At 35.1% G+C, this 20,099-nt stretch overlaps 3 protein-coding genes across 4 annotated transcripts; 2 read left to right on the forward strand and 1 right to left on the reverse strand.

The window, feature by feature from the left end:
• The first annotated feature begins 6,955 nt into the window (after positions 1 to 6,955).
• LOC140829363 (tryptophan aminotransferase-related protein 2-like) lies at positions 6,956 to 10,589 on the forward strand. Its single transcript, XM_073192535.1, has 5 exons — positions 6,956 to 7,212; positions 9,041 to 9,344; positions 9,464 to 9,744; positions 9,882 to 10,186; positions 10,284 to 10,589. The coding sequence occupies exons 1-5, from the start codon at positions 6,965 to 6,967 to the stop codon at positions 10,469 to 10,471; spliced, it is 1,326 nt and encodes a 441-aa protein (XP_073048636.1). The 5' UTR covers positions 6,956 to 6,964; the 3' UTR covers positions 10,472 to 10,589.
• Positions 10,590 to 11,262: 673 nt separating this feature from the next.
• LOC140829362 (histone deacetylase 6) lies at positions 11,263 to 16,446 on the reverse strand. Of its 2 annotated transcripts, XR_012117448.1 has the most exons (7): positions 15,813 to 16,446; positions 14,292 to 14,732; positions 14,007 to 14,149; positions 12,910 to 13,000; positions 12,701 to 12,842; positions 11,614 to 11,648; positions 11,263 to 11,559 (listed from the first exon to the last, which is right to left on the reverse strand). XR_012117448.1 is itself a non-coding variant. In XM_073192534.1 (6 exons), exons 1-5 carry the CDS (start codon positions 16,356 to 16,358, stop codon positions 12,747 to 12,749), a joined length of 1,317 nt encoding a protein of 438 aa, XP_073048635.1. In that variant the 5' UTR covers positions 16,359 to 16,446; the 3' UTR covers positions 11,263 to 11,483; positions 12,701 to 12,746. The 2 variants fall into 2 exon arrangements, 1 of the variants encoding a protein (XP_073048635.1); XM_073192534.1 differs by lacking the exon at positions 11,614 to 11,648 and having other exon boundaries at positions 11,263 to 11,483.
• Positions 16,447 to 17,359: 913 nt separating this feature from the next.
• LOC140829976 (uncharacterized) lies at positions 17,360 to 18,553 on the forward strand. Its single transcript, XM_073193258.1, has 2 exons — positions 17,360 to 17,596; positions 17,709 to 18,553. Exons 1-2 carry the CDS (start codon positions 17,449 to 17,451, stop codon positions 18,179 to 18,181), a joined length of 621 nt encoding a protein of 206 aa, XP_073049359.1. The 5' UTR covers positions 17,360 to 17,448; the 3' UTR covers positions 18,182 to 18,553.
• The last annotated feature ends 1,546 nt before the right edge of the window (positions 18,554 to 20,099 follow it).

The raw sequence follows: 20,099 nt of genomic DNA on the forward strand, positions 1-20,099 counted from the left end.
ACCGTGGCTTAATGTAGCCACGGTTTTTAATGAACCGTAGCCACGTTTCTAACTCAAATTAAGGCATTATAATAAAAAATAATAATCATATATAATAGTTTCCTTTTATAGATATCATTTTTGACGGAAAATTACTATTTTTGATAAAAACTATATATATATATATGAAGTTATATATGTAAAGAAACAGATGAAATTATATATGTAAAGAATATTTTTTATTGGTATAACATATATAAAGTAGATCCGATCCCATAGAGCATGTATGTATTTATGAGGGAGGTGGTGGAAGACATTATAACTTGGCCGAGGGTTTGCACGTGGTGAGTGTGTAAAGAACGTGGAATAGCCGATTAATTATGCCCCTCAATTCTCTTGATTTGGAACTCCACGAGACCAACTCATCCAACCAAACACGATGTGTGTGCGCGCGCACGCGCATATTTATGAGCTAAGGATATGGAGAATATAAATCTTTGGATGTAGATATGGTACTGAATCAGTCTACACTTGCAGAGTACTCATAAATCAAAATGTAATTATAGAATAAAGACTGAAACCGTGATAAATGAGATTTTAAACATTAAAATTCAAGTGCAATATTCTACATTTACCATTACAATATTGGTTCAATTTAGTGGAGCATACTTCGAAAGTGCTACACTTTGGGACTTGAGATTAAAGATGGTAATCAATTTATACTGATTAATCCAAATTATATTTAAAAATCAACTTAACTTTTCTTTCTCTAAATAAGTTAAGTTGTTGTTTTATCAATTTTTTTGAATATATATAGAAAATTTCACATAATAAATCAATTAAAACTCGAATAACAATGAAGGAGTCATTCATCATTCAAACGTAATATGGGAGGAAACCCATGCATGCATGTTAATTGTTAAAGCGAGTACGTACGTAACATCTATATGTCTGGATAATAATATAATGAAAGACGTACGTACGTACGTATATATCTCATGCATAATGATATATAATCCTTTACAAGATGCATGCACGTGACAAATTAAAGCTCAAAAAATAATACGATATAATTAAGATCAGTCCACCAAATATTATCGATGTATGATCCATACTAGATCTAAGCAACATTTCATCTAATTTGTCTCGGTAGAATTTTTCACTAGCACGTTCGATTCAGTCATCTTCCTCGTTACGAGCCACTAGTACATGAGGTACAAAATACTATATATTATTACCCCGAAAGTTTAGACATGGAACTCGTAATCGCAACGATTCAACAAGTTACGTAAATACTATTCTCACATCCACTAATGTTTGTAGCCAGATAGAGAGATCTTGTACAAATTGCAATTTGCGATTTGCGTATGTCCATAATAAAAATAAAATATTGAATTACTCAAATGCACGAATTATATAAGTTCTTTCTCCGCACGTACTGTATTTGATCTTCTTGTGTATAAGTGGTCAATAGAAAGATCATGATTATACAAGTCCATTTGAATCACTCAAATGCACGATAAAATTGGCATGTAAGACAGTCTCATGAGAACTTTTTTTGCTCAATATATAACATCATCTGTTGCATGAATCCCCCACCACAGTTGTATATATCAAAAAAAAATTAGTCCGAAATATGTAAGTACTGAAAAATATAGAGTGATTATTTCCAGGAAAGTACAACACTTAACACGTACAACTCAACCAAGAGTAGCTAATAATTCCATCGTACAAATTAACATACTAGCTAGATTGCACCATAATGTACTAATGATCAGTAATATTTCTTGTACGTAGTCTCCTCGAATCACGCAGCAGGAGCGTAATCATAATCTCCATCATCATCGTCCCCGTCGCCTTCCACAGAGACAGTCGGCGCCGAATAGTCATCGATGAGGAGGTCCATGTGCCATGAGCACCAAATGGTCTTGTGGACGTGAGACATTGTCGAGATTTGGAGTTGAAAATGTAAATAAAGGTTTGTCTGAAAGAATCTGACTTAATGTGGCGATTTGAATGGGAAATGTAGGCATGGAGGGACTAGTTATATAAGCTACAATAAAGGAGATATACATGGATTCCATGTTGTTTTCGCGTGAAAGAGTGTGGCCTTTGTACAACGAGATTGTGCAATACTCGAAACCGATCAAAAGATGCTTCCAAGTGGTAATTTCATTTCTTGTAAAAAAAATATTATATTAAATTTGCATGCACGAGTGCTTTTTTTTCTTTTGCAAAGTATTAATTCTATTTTTTTTTTACTTAAAATATATTAAATTAACTCGAATGATGATTTCTTTCGAGATCCACGTCAGAATTGTAATTACATGTCAGCATAATATGAAGTGGCTAAATCATTATCTCATTTAATTTAAAGATGGAAAAAGCTAAGGTGTTCGATCTCTTTAATTGCTGTGGGTTCATGACAACATTGTGTGGTGGAAGTTGCATCTATTCATTCATGGTGGGACTAAGTACTATTTTTTTTTTTTTTTAAAGTACAAGGGTGATATTATTTTATACTACAAAGATATAATGTAACTGTCTGCGTTACTGATGATACTCGAGCATGGATTCAAGACTTCTTATCTCGGCAATGAAAAAAGAAACAACTATATATTCCTAAATAGATAATGTGTTATATATGTTCTATTGTATGCAATAATGTTCATATTAGCTAGGAAATTGATTGAACTGTGACACTTGGATTATGTACCATTTAAATATTGGAGTTGTATCATTACCATACATTATATTATGAGTAGATATATTGTGAGACGGTCTCACGAATCTTTATCTGTAAGACAGGTCAATCCTACCGATATTCATAATAAAAAGTAATACTCTTAGCATAAAAGTAATAATTTTTCATTAATGACCCAAATAAAAGATTTGTCTCACAAAATACTACCCGTGAGACTGTCTCACACAAGTTTTTGTCTTAGAATATTTTGTAAAACGGAAAACGACCGGTCTTATATGTTCGACTAAATTATATATGAAATATAAATTACGTAAGAAAACATATTGTTTCCCGTTAAAAAAATCGTTTGGGGTGGGATATATTCCTCGTTTCATTCCATCATATAATTAGAATAATTTTCTTTATGATTACTATAAACAACAATTTTAAAAATTAATCTGAATGAGTTATTTCACCCATGGAAAACTCTTTGCAAATCGGAAAAGTAAAAAATCTATATGGAGAATCATATTCCAATTATTTAGGCATATTATTCGATTATAATGATAAAAGAGATTTTTTAGGTACTGTATTATAGGACCCAGTAAAATTATACAATTCAAAAAGGATAAAGCTTGTGTGAGATGGTCTCACAAGTCGTATTTTGTGAGATGAATTTCTTATTTGGGTCATCCATGAAAAAATATTACTTTTTATGCTAAGAGTATTACTTTTTATTGTAAATATTGATATGATTGACCCGTTTCACAAATAAATTCGTGAGACCATCTCACAAGAGTCCTACTCATTAAAAAATGATTATATTTCGTTTTAAGAACTTAATTATTTATAGTTATCATTACATTATACATGAATCTATATTATTATATTAATTAATAAGCATTAATATGAAAATTAATGGTTTTGATTTCCAGAAGTATATAGATAAAATTAATCTTTTCACTTCATAAAATTATCATGAAAATTTATTTTAGTAAATTTGTATCCGAATGCAATTATTTTATACTTTGTATCGATATTTTAAAAATCAAAAAATATTTATAAATTATTATTGAATTTAATCATGATCATTAATTAATAAAATTTTAAACATAGTTAGTTTACTTGAAAAATATATCGATGTCAATGATCGTATGTGCGAGTTGTTAAGTCTATATAGAGATAATCCTTAAACCAATAAAGCCTGGTTTTTTTAAGCACGTAGATAAGTACATTTCACTCCCTTAATGAAAAAAGTATGGCAAAAATCAAAAAATAAATCATTTATTAATTTGTACATAAGAAATCACATAATATATTACTGAATTATATAATTATATGTTGTGTTAAGCATGCAAGAGTTATGGTAATACCGAGATGGATGACTTTTTGAGAAGTTCTCGTGTGTCAAAATGCAGACGTTGTGTTACTTGATCTGATTGACTAAGTGTGTTGTTAAAGAGTGGTGTAAGATTTTAACGGATAATATTGTCTTATTGGGGATATGACCGTTAATAGAAAAATGATAAGGCTGATTTCTATGGATATGAGACAGTACCAGCATATAGATACACACGACTCCAAACTCATGAGCCTAACAAACCGACCTAATAGCATCCAAATAAGTACAACATGCGATGCCACAAATATAAAGAAATAAAATTACGTCATGGCTAACAACTATAGTTTTTTATCTAATAATAAACGTTTGATCGTAACGTTATTTTTTACTTCTCAACTCCTACAAATTTAATCCCCTATAGTATATCATTTATTTATTTCAATCTATCATATAATAAAAAAATAAATTAAAAAAATATAAAAAATTATAGACGTACAACGTGTGTGTTATTTATAATAAGAAGAAAAAAAAGTCGCGTGGTTCATCATTTGTGGCTTATATATTCCAAGAAATAACTCCCCACCTTCTACCCAACGCATTTAAATTTATTTGAATCGTCTAATTAAGTTCTACATCGAACTTCATTTTCATTTCAAAGGATCAACAAGTAAAATGCAATTAGTACGTTTTACTTTCTATCTTAAGTACATTAGCTTCATAGACGAATCCAAAATTTCGCGGTTCTCACGAATCTTTATATATGATATAAATCAACTATACTGATATTCACAGTAAAAAGTAATACTTTTAGCATAAAAAATAATATTTTTCATGGATGACCCAAATAAGAGATATGTCTCACAAAATACGACTCGTGAGACCGTCTCACACAAGTTTTTGTCTTTTCTTTATATATATGATCAGTTTTTATAATTTGCAATTTAGGAATTTTATGGAAATAAATAATATAAAATTTTAAGAATTTTAAAAACCAAAGAAAATTAATTACCCCATTTATTATTTAATATAATTCCACGTACCGCTAGTTCTCAATGATATTAATTCATGAGTGGTTCTCATGTGAGACCGTCTCACGGATCATAATCTGTGAGACGGGTCAACCCTACCCATATTCACAATAAAAAGTAATACTCTTAGCATAAAAAGTAATACTTTTTCATGGGTGACCCAAATAAGAGATCCGTCTCACAAATATGACCCGTGAGACCGTCTCACAATATGACTATTTTAATCCTACTAGTAGGGGACCTTGTAAACATAGCGACTGACACTAGCCGACTTGAATGTGAAGGTGTTGCAACTGGGCTGAGGTCCAAAAATTGATGGGTTGTGGCCCATTTCATCAAAAAATGGACCACTTCTCATTTTGGGCCTGCCCACGGATGGCGACTAATATTAATTGTGAGATCTAAGAAAGATCCAGCCCATTAACTTCGGCAATGTGAACGTGGTCCCAGAATCTGCTTAATTTTCCAATGTTGTCAGTGGATGTCTGATTTTGTAGACCCTTTACACCGTTTATTGTGTTTGAAATATAATTAAGAAAAATGGTATTTTTGCAGTTAAAAATAACACTTTGGACACAAAAATGATACTTGCATGAGTCGGATAGTTCAAGTCCTAAATATGTCCCACAAAATTGATACATGAGAATGTTGGTATCATGTGCGACAACTTGAAATAATAAATATAAAAATAAAGAATAAAATGGACACCGAGATTTGCTTGAAAAATATATAAATTATTATAATAAAAATCACGAACAAGATGAAAAGAATTCCACTATAATATTTTATAGTATACAACCGCTCACTGTGTTTTCAAAAAGAACACACATTCTCTTAATACAGGAGAACAAACACATCACAAATATTATATAAATAAACACTCAAATGCGATAATATGGATAAATAACTTGATGAATTGATGATTTCTGAAAGAAGAGAATACAACTTCTCGTTCGTGTGAAACCGCGTATCGGCAGTTTCCTTTCATCTGCAATTTTCGACAAAGCATGCCTATCACTTAATTATTTGTTTGTCACCAATAATTTTTCTACCGACAGAGACCGTCTCATGTGAGTGTTTATGTTTAAATAATAAATACAACAAAAAGATTATAGTATTGAGATTAATTTTCACAAATTATGATATATATATATAGTAGCGAATCAGTCAGAGAACAACAATGCTTTTCTTTTTAACTTTGCCTTCCGACCCATAACCTGGAAAGCACACTCACAAACACATCGAAGTAGCACGTGAAAAGTTCTCGGAGAAAATAATGGGATTTCTCCATCTATTTCCATAACCCTCCAAGTGTCTCTTGGTTACGGGAAGCTGCAGTGCTTTCTAAAAATAATCCATTGCGATTTATGCTAATTTTACCCGAAACATCTTCATAAAAAAATCAATATGATTTCAACGTAAAGTTTTATTCTTACCAATATAAATGCGTGTATAATCTTTGCCCACTTGAGTATCTCACCAGCTCTCTCTAAAAGCTTGCCCAATATTTGGCAATGTGGGAAAAAAATATTTAGATTCTAGCATTGCTTTTTTTAAGAACATTGGGAAGTGGGAATTCTTTTCAGATTCTTCAGATAATTGTTCAAGTGAATAAATAAATGAGTGATGTATGAATATTTAAATATTGGCGTCTAATTTGTTTTCTAGCATAAGATTAACATTTCATGCTGGTTTGTTCAGCTATTTAAGCTGTAAAGATTTCCTTTTGAAAATATAAGCAATATCACTTTAATGGTGAAAGAAAACCATGTCTTTGTATAAATATAGGCATCAATCTCCAGGGAGAGCATGCAGCGTTGGCTCCTTTTCACTTGTTCTGAACTTTATTTGCTTTATGTTTATGTTCCGTAAGATCCCTTTTATTTTCATCAGGATTTTGCACACTTATAGAAGGGATATTGAAATTCAAGTATGGAGTTTAAAATAATGATTTTGGGGCATTTCTTGGTGATTTCTTTAGCCTTGAATGTGGGTTTGCTGTACAGAGACTATTGCAATGGGAAAAAAAAGTCTCAAGAGTTTTTCAGCTCTGAAAATAAGTTCAATAATGCATCTCTGGTCACAAATTCAAATGCTAATTATGTTGTTGAAAGTACTGTTCCTGAAACTAAAGAGACATCTTCTTCAAAAGCTGTTGATGAAACCATTGATCTTGACCAGTAAGTGATCAACAAATACCCTCCTCTTTATTCTTGCAATGACAGTTTTATTTTGTTATGCTTGGTGAAACTAAGTACGTTAGGAACAGTTCATGTTTGTACGAGACGACTCAAAATAATTGAATTATGGGATTTCTATTGTTTTGAAAAAACATGCATAAAATTCGAGGGAATGCCCCCATGCTGGTGTATAGACATGAGTGGGAGAAACAGGGCCTTTTATTGTCCACTTTTCTGTAGTAGTTTACCAGGACAAGAAAAAGTTGAAAGGAAAATCTTGATGTGCGGTTGGACTTGGTACTTGGGATCTTCCTCCAAGTTGTTCTTTCAATAACGCAGAACGTTTCCATTCATCTGGTGTTGGAAAAGTGGCAAAAATGTCGAATCATTAGGATAAAGCACCACCGTTTTTAATTTTTCTTTTTCTTTTTGGCTTTGATTGGAATCTTCAAGTCTGATAAATATCTTTTTTTCCCGACATCAGTGGTGCTAAAGCTGAGAAACAAAGCTGCCCAAATAGCTCATTCTTCATGTTATTAAGAATACGTGTTAAATTTGTCAAAAACTTCAGTATCTAACGGTGTAAGCCGGACTGGCCTCAAGAATTGGGGTGAATGAAGGAGCTGGGTCCTGACTGGAGACACTGGCTTTCGAATTAGCAAAACTTATGATTTAAAAAGTTACAAAGTTTCAAACTTTATTCGATTGAGAGGGCCGATCTGCGCTACTCATCCACCCATGCAGTAGCTATAGAGTAGTGATGGTTCGACTTTATTGTTCTAACGAGGGGATTGTTTAATATGTGTAAATAGGTAGATTAATGAACTGTCATACTGGTGATATTCCATGACATGGCGCTTCGGGGTTTATGTCATGTCACTTTAGAGACAGGGACAAGTCCTTCTGGGCTCGAGGATTCCAGTGGTGCATGCTAGAGTACAAGCTTCTTCAATTTATGCTCTTTGTTGAAGGCACAGTAGATGGTGGTCCTAAGTAGAGCATTTTCTCATTCTTTCTTCCATGAGATGCATAATTGGAAGTAATTCTACTCTTTTTTTTTTTTGAATATATCTAAGATGAAGAAGTTGAAGATAGTTGATTCAGATTTTAGGGCCATTATGGGTGGTATAACGTAACCGATATCAATATGAAGAGTGAATTGTGGACCTCGTGATGTTTTCTTGTAATCCAATCCAATCATTTGATCACATCATTGAGCATGGGCAACAAGTTTGGCTCTCCCATCTTCAAACCTAAATGAGTGGTGAGGATCACTGTCTTTGATTAGGTACCTTCCCTATGATTGCTAAGTCGTCTACATCCCCATGGCTGGAAAAACGTTTGGTTTTCTATTGCGCAGTTGATGATCGCGTATTCTTATAATTTATCGCATGATACATGTATATTTAAGAAAACATAAGCTTCATGATTGATTACGTCTTGAATAGCCCTTATAGGAGGTGTGCGAAAAGTGACTTGAGACGATTTTGGCCGGCATTTGTTCTGCAGCACTTGGGATGCATGTCTTTTGCATCCCAAAGTGTTGTTGTCATTGGATACTTTCCGGGGGGAACCTTTTATGGAACTTAGAAGCCCGTAATTGTCCTGAGGACTTATGCTAGCTCGGTCGCAAGCCCTGTTCTGAGTTGTTATTTCTGATACAGATGTATTGATTGTGACTTGAACCGAATTGCACGCTTGATCCTTTTTAATAAGGATCAAAGTGCACATACAGTTTCTTTGTACAAAAATATTTGGATATTCTAGCTTCAAATCTCGGAATTTTTTCACTTTTATGCACTGTCTTGTGATTTAATTACTATGACAGCGGTGATCCAACAATGTATGAGAGATATTGGCAGAAAATGGGGGACAAAACTGCGGTCCTGATCCCTGGTTGGAGATTCATCAGCTATTTTTCTGATGTCAAAAATCTTTGCTGGTTTCTGGAGCCCGAATTTGCGAATGCTATCATAAGATTGCACGAGTTAGTAGGCAATGCTGTGACTGAGAATCGCTATATTGTTGTCGGAACAGGTTCTACACAGCTGCTCCAGGCTGTGTTGTATGCGGTTTCTCCGCCAAATGCTACAGAGCCAATAACTGTAGTATCCGCTGCTCCATTCTACTCTGTAAGCCATGGTTTCCTAGATCAACTACGAAGTGAAAATGAGATTTCTGCACCTCATCTTTTGGAATTTTTTAGTTTCACCTTCACCTTATGAAGTTCCAAGCTCTTCTACTGTTGCAGTCATATCCATTGATCACGGACTTTTTGAAGTCTGGACTCTACAAATGGGGTGGTGATGCTCGCAAATTCAAGAAAGACAAGCCTTGCATTGAGCTAGTGACATCTCCAAACAATCCAGATGGATTTTCAAGAAATGCTGTCGTGAATCAAGATCGAGGGATACTAATTCATGACTTAGCATACTACTGGCCGCAGTATACTCCGATCTCCTATACTGCAGATCACGACATCATGCTGTTTACGGTCTCCAAAAGCACCGGCCACGCTGGTACACGACTCGGGTAAGTTACATTTCCTGATTGCAGTTATCGCTCGAGAAGTGGCAACAACTCAATTCAACACAAGAAAAACAGGCCCAATCCTAAAATGGAACTCAAGAATTTTCAGTTCATGACACATTGTTGGCATGCAATTGCAGATGGGCTCTCGTAAAGGATCAAGAAATAGCTAAGAAAATGACAGAGTTCATCGTGTTAAGCAGCATAGGCGTATCAAAAGAGTCACAGATTCGTGCTGCCAAGATTTTACAAGTAGTATCTGATAGCCACAAGTATACAGGCGATTTTAATGAAGGTGAAGCCTTCTTCGAACACAGCCATAAACTCATGGCAAGAAGATGGAAACAGCTCAGAGACGCAGTGAAAAATGGAAAAATCTTTACTCTACCCGAATTTCCCCTTGGCCACTGCAGCTTTACCAATCGCTCATTTGCATCACAACCTGGTAAAAATTCGCTGTTTTTCTTCAGTAATGGTTCTGTATTTACCAGTATGTTAATTCAAATTAACTCCTCGCCCCCTCGAATTTTCAATTTTTGCAGCCTTCGCTTGGTTGAAGTGTGAAGGTGAAATAGATGACTGTGAAAGCTTTCTTCGCCACCACAAGATATTAACTAGAGGTGGTAAGCATTTTGGTGATGACGAAAAACTTGTTCGAATAAATGTTCTACCACGCGATAAAATATTTGATCAATTTATCAAACGATTATCTAGTATCAGTTCGTCATAGTATGAACCTTCTTCTTTTGTTGGTTTCTTTGTGTAAGAAACTAGGAATGAACCATGGTTTGTAGAAGCTTGTACTCGTATATTTGCTTTGTCTCTCTTACATTGAAAGTAAATATTTCAAGAAAATCATCTGCATATCATTTTCTTCATGCTCACATGCATTAGACTTATCTACCGTAAAAGTTGTTTGGACGGGTGCATACTAGAATCAATAAGTAAAACATATAGATTTCCATAAGTAAATGCTCATTTCTCTAAATTTATGTTCGCGTTATAATCAATAAGTTATTCCAACAGATATTTAAATGAATAAAATTTACTTTGAAATTGTTTTAAGCCATGTCTCTAGCAACAAATCATCCATGAATTTTAATATTATATACAAATTAATCTTTTACAATTTACATTTTCTCCATTATTTAAATATTTTTTAACAAAAGAAAGATATTCCTTTATATGTTATTTGTTGGATTTGATGCTCTAATCTTTCTTGATATTCTTCCAAAATATTCAACACGTATCCAACTCATAATTCCATCACATATATTCAAAAGCATTCAATACTGCATGACCATTTCTTAAAGTACCTTTCTTGCAGCATAATTTTCTGGTGTCGGAACTTTTTTGACAAATTCATAAATAATAACTTACATTAAAAACTGATCAGGACAAAAAACCCGCCTACTCACACAAACTTGCAATTTAAAAAGCATAAATGGCAAACAGAAAAGATAAGTATAAACCATAACAAAAGAAGACGCAGAAGGACTACACACAAAAGATGGCAAGAAATATCAACAAAATCACATGCTTTCATTTTCAAAGTGATAAAACATCCAAGGTTACTAACTGGATCCTGTACACCAGGAAAGGAAAAGAATGAAAGAGATGGGCTAGTTGGCGAACCTTAATAATACATCATTATTTTATCCACAACCCAATATCTTTCAAGTAAAAATCTTGTTTGCATCTGTCTGCATCGTCCTTACTGGTAGCATCAAATGACCCAACCCCTGAACATTAATGACAGTTAAAACCGGAATTATCTCAGAATAGTTCACAACCATTGACATTTTTTTCTGATGAAGCAAGATGCAAACTTTTTTTTTATATATAAGAAACATAATTTATTAATAATGGAATAAGATGCAAACTCAAAGCTTGTTACAGAAATGCATCTGCAAAATAATTGTGCACATCTAAATTATCTATCAAAGAAGAAACTTAAGCATGTATAGTACTCATTTAGTAGTATATATATCTTCTGTAGCAAGTACGAGCAAGATATATGGTAATAGTTTTCTCAAGTAGCATTTCTTCACAACAAAAGCACGATACAATCTTCTCAAGTTTAAAACATATGGTATAGTAATGCTGCGCATTTAGATCAGAATGGAACCATATGACAAATTGTGAAGGGCACCAGCCATCACGCAATTCTGAGGATATATGACATCAAATTTGCTGCAACCAAAACATCAGAGCTCATTGAACCACTTTTACCATCGAATCAAAGATATCAAAACATGTGAATGGAATGATAATTGCCCTGTGAATACCAACACACTTGGTCTGATTAACATCTCTTTCCACTTATCTTTTTAAAGCCTAATCTCCCATTCTTTTGAATTTTCTTTCCAAATTCTTCAAACCACGCATGATTTCACACATCAAACCATCACTTTCAAACACTCGGCACAATAATTACACAATCACTAATTTTAACCAATAATTTTTCTAAATAATTATAACAAAACATCAACTAGTAGCCACCATATGAACCTTTTAAATGTTTTATCCATACACAAAATCAAATTTTTTTTATAGATTCTCTCATATATCCCAAAAACTTAATATGAGAGCATTGAGAGACTATTTATATTAAACCACCAAGAACCATGAAGTCACGTATATCAAGAGTAAAAGTACATAACATTTATTTTTTCCCATTGATTCATGAGCATTTTCCAGAGTGTTTAGTTTGATCATCAACTCATTAGAGATTGACTGACAAGACGAGATAGAACCTAAAATCTTTTCTGAAATGCACATGTCAATAAAAGTAGGTTTGCCCAGTGTCTTAGCTCATCAACTCTCACAATTCAAAATGTGATGACTGCTTTTTGTTAACAGCGTCAATTTTTGCTGCAAATAATCGATATTATCATGAAAATTCTTGCTTTCATTAAATGACCTAGCATAATGCCATAATGACAAGGTCAGAACATACCTCATACATCATTTGCTTCATATATATAACTGTTTACTCAAATTTCCTACAGAGAATTCTCATTCTCATCACCTTCAGACTCATAATCCAATTCACCATTCCATATACGGGGTTTTTCCCTTACATCCATGTCTTCTTCTCTCTGAAAATGGAGAGCATGGAATTATGTAAATTAAATTTGAAGAGTGTTGAGTACTCAGCAAACTTACCTCTTCTGGAACTTCAGTGGTTGGAGGCATTACTTGAAATGGGACGCTAGGTACATGTTCTAGTTTAGAAAGTTGATCGAGTAGCATATTTCTGCAAATTCAAGGAAACAAGAGAAATTTGTTAACAAGGTAGAATATCTTTACATTAACATAAACAAGAAAAATGATAAGACCAGTACATAAACATGAAAAATTCATAAAAGAGATGGCAAAAAGGGCCAACGAGCAATACAAGTGATGCTTAAAAAGGTTACTTGCAAATAGTCAACATATCAGTCACTCCCTAATAGGTCACTGCTCCATTTCAGTCTATAAAAGATATACACACTTCTAACCTTAAAAGATTCTTGCAATGGCAACAAAAAACTAAGTAAATAATTTGAAATCTAAAAGCCAGTGCATATTGTAATAAATCGTATTTCCTGCTCCTAAACGAGAAAAGAGAAAAGAAATGATTACCATCTGAAAGTAAGGGTGCATTTAGATCGATAGACACATTCATTTTACAATAGATTTTAAATCCTTAACAGTTATTTTTCGAATTATTGTAGCAGACTTCAAATCTATCTCAATATGGAGTCATTTCATACTCTACTTTCAAATTCCCTCTGAAATCCAAATGCAAACTAAAAGAGTTCTATTAAACTAAACAAAATGAATCTACATAACTGAACACGACTCTTGAAATAACTTGACGAGTAAAATTCATGGAAAACCTAGATACGATGCGTCTGAATAAAAGAGTAACAAATAGAAGCAGACATAAACAAGGACTCTCAAGGAAGAACAAACGAAACCCAAAATATTACAACATATTACCATAAATCTTGCAGTTAAAGAATCGGTTTCTAAGTATTACATTGAAATATACAAAACCAACATTGCTTTTAGGGCCAACAGTTATTATTAGATGTAAGCTGCCAGTAGAAAAAAAAAACTGAATTTAAACTAGGATTATTCAGGAAGACAAGTAAAGATAATGCTCAAGTCACTTCGACAACACACAAAAAAGTAAAACAAATATCGAAAAACAAATTTTTATCGATTTCACTAATGATATTTCTAATTTCAAATGGAACTCGGTGCAAAAAATTCACCTCATTTTCTCCAAATCTCTGTCCATATTCAGATTTTCCACCGGATTTGGTTCCACATGAAGAGTATAATCAGGGCCAAAGTACTCATAATAATCGTTGTACGGTAATTTATTATCCGGTTCTACGTCAACTGCAACAGCAGTCTACCAAGAGTAAAAATTTCAACATTAGTGATTTCATGTGATTATGACCGACCAAGTTGACAAACTATATCAACATAGAAATTGCACATATTCGGAGAATCATAAAATACACAGGCATAAGCAGAGAGAAGGAGAATAACACCTCATAGCACCAGCAACGAGCAACGTTCCGGATTGTATATCCTCCCCCTCCCAAAACCATGAGAGGAACATTAAAAGACCTCAAAAAACGAAGGCAATCTGCATGTCCTTTCACAGACAAATTAAAGCACCCTAACCGATCTCCAGCCAACGAATCTGCCCCACATTGAAGAACAACAGCATCTGGCTGGTACACCTCCATGACTTTTTGGATGATGGGACGGAATAAACTTCGAAAATTTTGATCATTTAATCCATCATTCAATGGAACATTAAGAGCATAATTCTTCCCAGCAGCCACCCCAATGTCTTTGATGTGCCCTGTTCCAGGGAAAAAGTCACCGAATTTGTGAAATGACACAGTCATCACTCTGTCAGTGACATAAAAGGCCTCCTCAACACCGTCTCCGTGATGAATGTCAATGTCAATGTATAGTACACGCTGCCATTGAGAATACATAATTCAGAACATAAACCCACCAGATATAAGAGCGAAGACTGATCATCTCACCTAAGTACGAGTCATCTAATGAACACTATAAATAATAATAATCTTGAAAAATTAAAACACCAAATACTGGTGCTGTTGAAGATAGTCTAAAATAATAATATAAGACCTTGAAAAATTGCATCCACACATGGATCCAAGAGTAGTGACGCTGATAAAACCATGCTTCAAAGAGAACTTCGAAACAAACCAAAAGGAGAAAACATAGACAACAATTTTTCACTTTTTAATGTGAAGGGAAGAAGGTAAAACAATCCAAATAAAGAAATTAAGATACAAAGGGAAAACCACAATATGCAAAGAGTAATCGTGCTACAACTGTGAGTTTTCAAATGTTCGTGAAAATTATAATAAAGATTTATTCACATTTAATTGTGTTTTAGGTTTTCAAGGCTTCTACAACACTGTACCCATGAATCAGACAAAATCTCAAACATCAGCCGCATGATCTCCAGAGAGCAATCAAGGTCTTCATGACCGCCAGAACAATAAATTTATTATACATTTATAAGTGAAGTACATATATGTCAAAGATACTATCTATGTGCTTCGTAGTGCTCTTGAGTTCATGTTTATCCATTCAAAAGTCCATTAGATTCATCCTTCTCTCAAAATTAAGATAGCACTCCCACATATTTTAAAATATACTCACCTTCAAAATTCTAAGTCAGGCACATTTTTCAGAAATCTAAATTTAACACATTTCGAACATCCCATAAACTTTAAAAAAGTTCTTCGCAGGAGCAATATAGGTATCTTTGACAAAAAATACTTTCAAAATGCTGAAAAATATTTAAATCCCAACCAACATATTCGATTTCAAGAGGTAGGAAATTTTGGAGCTACATGTCCCTCGTTTTGAATGGCTTAAAGAAATTTTGAAACCTAGTAGTATCTCAAAGAGCTCCATGACTTCCAAGAGCACGACCAAAACTAATTGTCGCCAAGCCTAAGATGAAAGCGTAAGCAACCAGTAAAAGATAGAAAAGGGAATATTGATCTGTGCATGATTACCCTGTGTACTTTGAGTAGCTCAAGAATTCCAAGCACAATATCATTAACATAACAAAACCCGGAAGCCTCGCTCTTCTTCGCATGGTGAAGCCCGCCCGCCCAATTTATAGCAATATCCGCGTCCTGTCGATTAAGCTTCACGGCAGCGCCAATAGAACCGCCGGCTGATGCTTGGCAGAAGTTAAATAACCCGTCAAACACGGGGCAGTCCTCTCCCACATTAAAACGCTTGAGCTGACGGGAGTGGGTGTGATCGAGAAGCGTGTCAGGGGTGACGGAGGAGAGGAATTCGACGTAATCAGGAGAGTGGAAGCGTAGAATGTCGGCGGCGGCAGCGGGAAATGGGCGGCTGATTTCCATTCGTCGGTGGAGGGAGTAATGGACGATCAGGTTGTGGGCCATGCGTATGCGATGGGGTTTCATGGGGTGGCCTTGGCCATAGTAGTAATCGCCGATTGTTGGCTCGTAGAAGTACGACACTCGCCGCTTCCGGGCGTCGGGACCTGAAGCAGGCAGCGACGCGCCGCCGCCACCGGAGTTCACCATCTCTCTGGACTGTTTATGTTTTTTAGTTGCTAAGCAAGTTCCGACCTAGAGGAGGAATTTGTCACCATCTCTCATGCGGCAATGTTACGGGTTTTTTAATTCAATAATAGAAAAAATAAATAAATTATCAAAATTTACCCATTTTTTTTTAAAAAAAAACCCCGGCCCTGCTTTTAATTGTTAAAGGGGCCGAGGTTTCAAACCCAGCCCATTTAACAAATAAATCTAAGCGGGCCGTTATTCTAAACCTCAGCCCATTAGATTTGGTATAACTTGTTATATATATTTTAATATATATTGTTTATTTCGTTATTTATATAAATAATAATACTGAAAAATGAATAATAATCATATTTATTTATGGTTTATTTGAGATGTAGGGGAAATGGGGAATATTGTCCTAGTCATTCTTTCGTGGATAAATTGGTGCATCGAATTTTCTTTTCTTTTCTTTTTGTGTATGAAATTGGATAGAATTATGCTAATTTAAAAAAAAAAAAAAACAAAAACAAAAAAACTCGTGGCTTTATTTGAAACATAGGGGAATATTGTCCTAGTCATTCTTTCGTAGATAAATTCGCGCGTGGATATTTTTTTTGAGAAAATAGCGTTTTACATCCTATCTATCATTAATGATCTTTTACATTGTATTAATTCTTGAGATAGGATTTTTAGTAGAAAATTTGTAAAATAACTTCTGTCAAATATTTATTTAAAAAAAGATATTCTCAAATGTATTTTAAATATATATGAAGAGGTTATTTTTCTAATTAAATAATTATCTGAATTTAAAAAATAAAATACCCTATTTTTAGTGATATTTGACTTATTTTTGTCTAAAAGTCCCACCTAAAGTCAATCTTCCAACACCGAATATTCAAATATTTAATTAGACTACTAAGTCACCAAACTTCACCAGTATTACTTTTCCGCGTTGAATTCTTAATAATTTTGAAACTTCCTCCCAGCCTGGGACTATAAATACCTCATGAATTCTCTCCCTCTCTTTCTTGAAGCTGCCGCTACTGCCCTCGCCTTCTCTACTCTCTCTCCACTTTTCTCTCTCTTTGATCGCTGAATTGTTTCAGCTATGAATTCAAGCTCGGACAGTACGGAGAAAATCAAGTTTCTTTACAGTTACGGCGGCAAAATCGTCCCTCGCCCATCCGACGGCGTTCTCCGGTACATCGGCGGTTTCACTAGAGTTCTTTCCGTTGATCGTTCGATTACTTTTTTAGGTATTTTGTGCTTTGCGTCGTTTTTCTTACCCTCGTCTTGCGTTGTTTTTTTTTTTTTTTGGAAGAAGAATGTTGATTACTAAATTATTTGTTGACCTCTGTTCCTGAACAGATTTGATGGTGAAATTTGGTGAATCATGTGGATCCTCGATGATTTTGACGTGTAAGTTACCGAGTGAAGATTTGGACGTACTGATTTCAGTCAAATCGAATGAGGATCTGAGGAATGTGATCGAGGAGTATGATAGAGCTTCGCCGGAGATGAAAATCAGAGCCGTGCTTTTCCCGATCAAAACGGCGAAGAAAGTCTCTCCTCCGCCGTCACCTATGTCGTGTTTTGATTTTCCCTCACCTCCTAAACCTTGTAGAAAGAGAAGCCCCTCCGCCGTGACGTACTGCAATACAGCACCGCATGTAGCGGTTCACCGGTGTTGCTCACAGGCAATCCACCGCCGGGAATCATCGGCTGTTGGATGTCCTATTCCCGCCGGGCATCATCGGCGACACGAAGGGTTGAATCCAAGGAACGTACAAAATATCCGTCACCGGAATTATCCTCATTCGCATTACTATTATGAAGGATAGTCGTAGAAAAAGAACAAGATACAAAATACTTTCAAGATACCATAGCTAATATTTGGATTAAATAACACACGCGTGATGTGAATACCGAATTGCTCTGAGGAATTGATTTTATTCGTTGAATTCTGAGGTTGAATTTGATTTTGTTATGAACGGCAAAACTCCGGGTTCCTACTCAAACATGGATTGCACCAACTGCTGAACGCATCCTGTTAGGGGGAACTGACACCGTTAGCTGCGTTTTTTGGCCTTACGCAGCTGAAAATTTATGAGCAGATATTCGCATCTCCCTTGTTTTTTTTTCAGATAAGATATTCCCATTTTTTGTTTTTGTGGTGCAAGGACCGAGGGAATATTGTTAGTCAATACTTTGATTTGAGTATATTTCAATCTTTTTTTTTTTTCATGAATGATTTAAATAAGATATTTGTTTCATAAAATATGATCCGTAAGATCATCTCATACGATTTTTGTTTTATGATTTATATTATATGCTCGTTGTCGTTGATTAGTGCTATTTTCTTTGATTTATTAAGTTTTGAATTTCTTTTTTGTTTTTCCCTGAACTTATAGAAGAGTTCAACCTTATTCTGTACGGAATCCGACAAGGACGCACGTACCAAATAAGGAGAGATAATAATAATATTATTATTAAAATTGAAATATTATCTTTTGAACCGATCGATCTAAAAAAATGCAAAATATTATTCTTTCTTGTTTTGCATTGTTTTTATAAATATATATCCCACCTCAGTTTGCACAATATTTGGTGTTGCGGGCGTGCCAGGTGCGAAGTGCACCGATTTGTGTGAAAACGATAAAATCTAACTTCTAAAATCAAACGACGGTGAATTCTAAATTTGATCGTTGGTTCTAATCTCCTAAAACATATGCGATGCCAAAATTAAGAAAACTATTGGAAAGTGACGGAAATAAACCCCTGACATGTTTTGCATTTACAAAAATGTAGGAATTCATCAAAGACATGAAAAATATAATAATTTGTTGCTGAAATCTAAAATGAGAAGACGTAAATTGCTAGAAAACTTAAAAAAAAGTGCTTGAAGCAGAGAGCTTCTTTTTTGCAGATTTTTGTCTGTGTAGAGTTGTGTGTGTGTCTAGCCTTTCTTCTGCCGATCTCTTTTCTCCCCCTGGCTGTGCGTTCCACTCCACTCCCCCATGATCCATGTTCACGCTTTCTACGCCACGATCTTAACCTCCCACGTTCTTCTCTCCTTTAGCGCTCTTGACCAGATTTTGAATCGATTAAATCCATCCGTCACACTTAACGGGCCTATACAATTTAATTGGGCTTGTGATTAATGTGGGCTTCATGATTAATTATTTTTAGCCCAAACAATTGCCCCCCGCAAGCATTGGCCCGTGGGCCAAAATGCTTGTAAGGATCCAAGTTTAATTTGTCTATGCGGCCCGCGAGCACTTCTTAAAATGATTTTGTAGTGTCTTGGGCCTAGCCCAATTCTTGGTAGGCTTCTCACTATCGACTTTCCCCTCCCAGCTTCAAATCCAATTCAGATTCAAATCCAAAGCAGAAATTTTCGGCCCTCTTTCCTCTTCACGCGTTCCCGCTCTTCGCTCCCCTCTGCCATCGGGAGATCACCGCCCTTAAGCACTTCGATTTTTCTGTGCCGGCGTTCTGTCCGATTGCTCCGCTGCGGCGTTTCTCAGTCGCGTTCTTGCGCTCTGAAGCCCTCCCCGCTCGCTCCTCCGCCGTCGCTGTTGCTGCTTGAGGGTTTAACCATGGTTCAAGATTTCTCTCCGGCGAGTTCCTCCGAACCAAACGCGAAGGGTACCCTTTCTGCTCCAGCCAACATCTCGGCCTCCCCGCTCGCTGCGCTTGCTGATTCTGCCGCGATTGTTGAGGGCTTCCCAATGGTTCTAGGTTCCCTTTCAGCGCCTC

The sequence above is a fragment of the Primulina eburnea genome, chromosome 4, assembly GCF_022965805.1.
Source record: "Primulina eburnea isolate SZY01 chromosome 4, ASM2296580v1, whole genome shotgun sequence".
Lineage (NCBI taxonomy): Eukaryota > Viridiplantae > Streptophyta > Magnoliopsida > Lamiales > Gesneriaceae > Primulina > Primulina eburnea.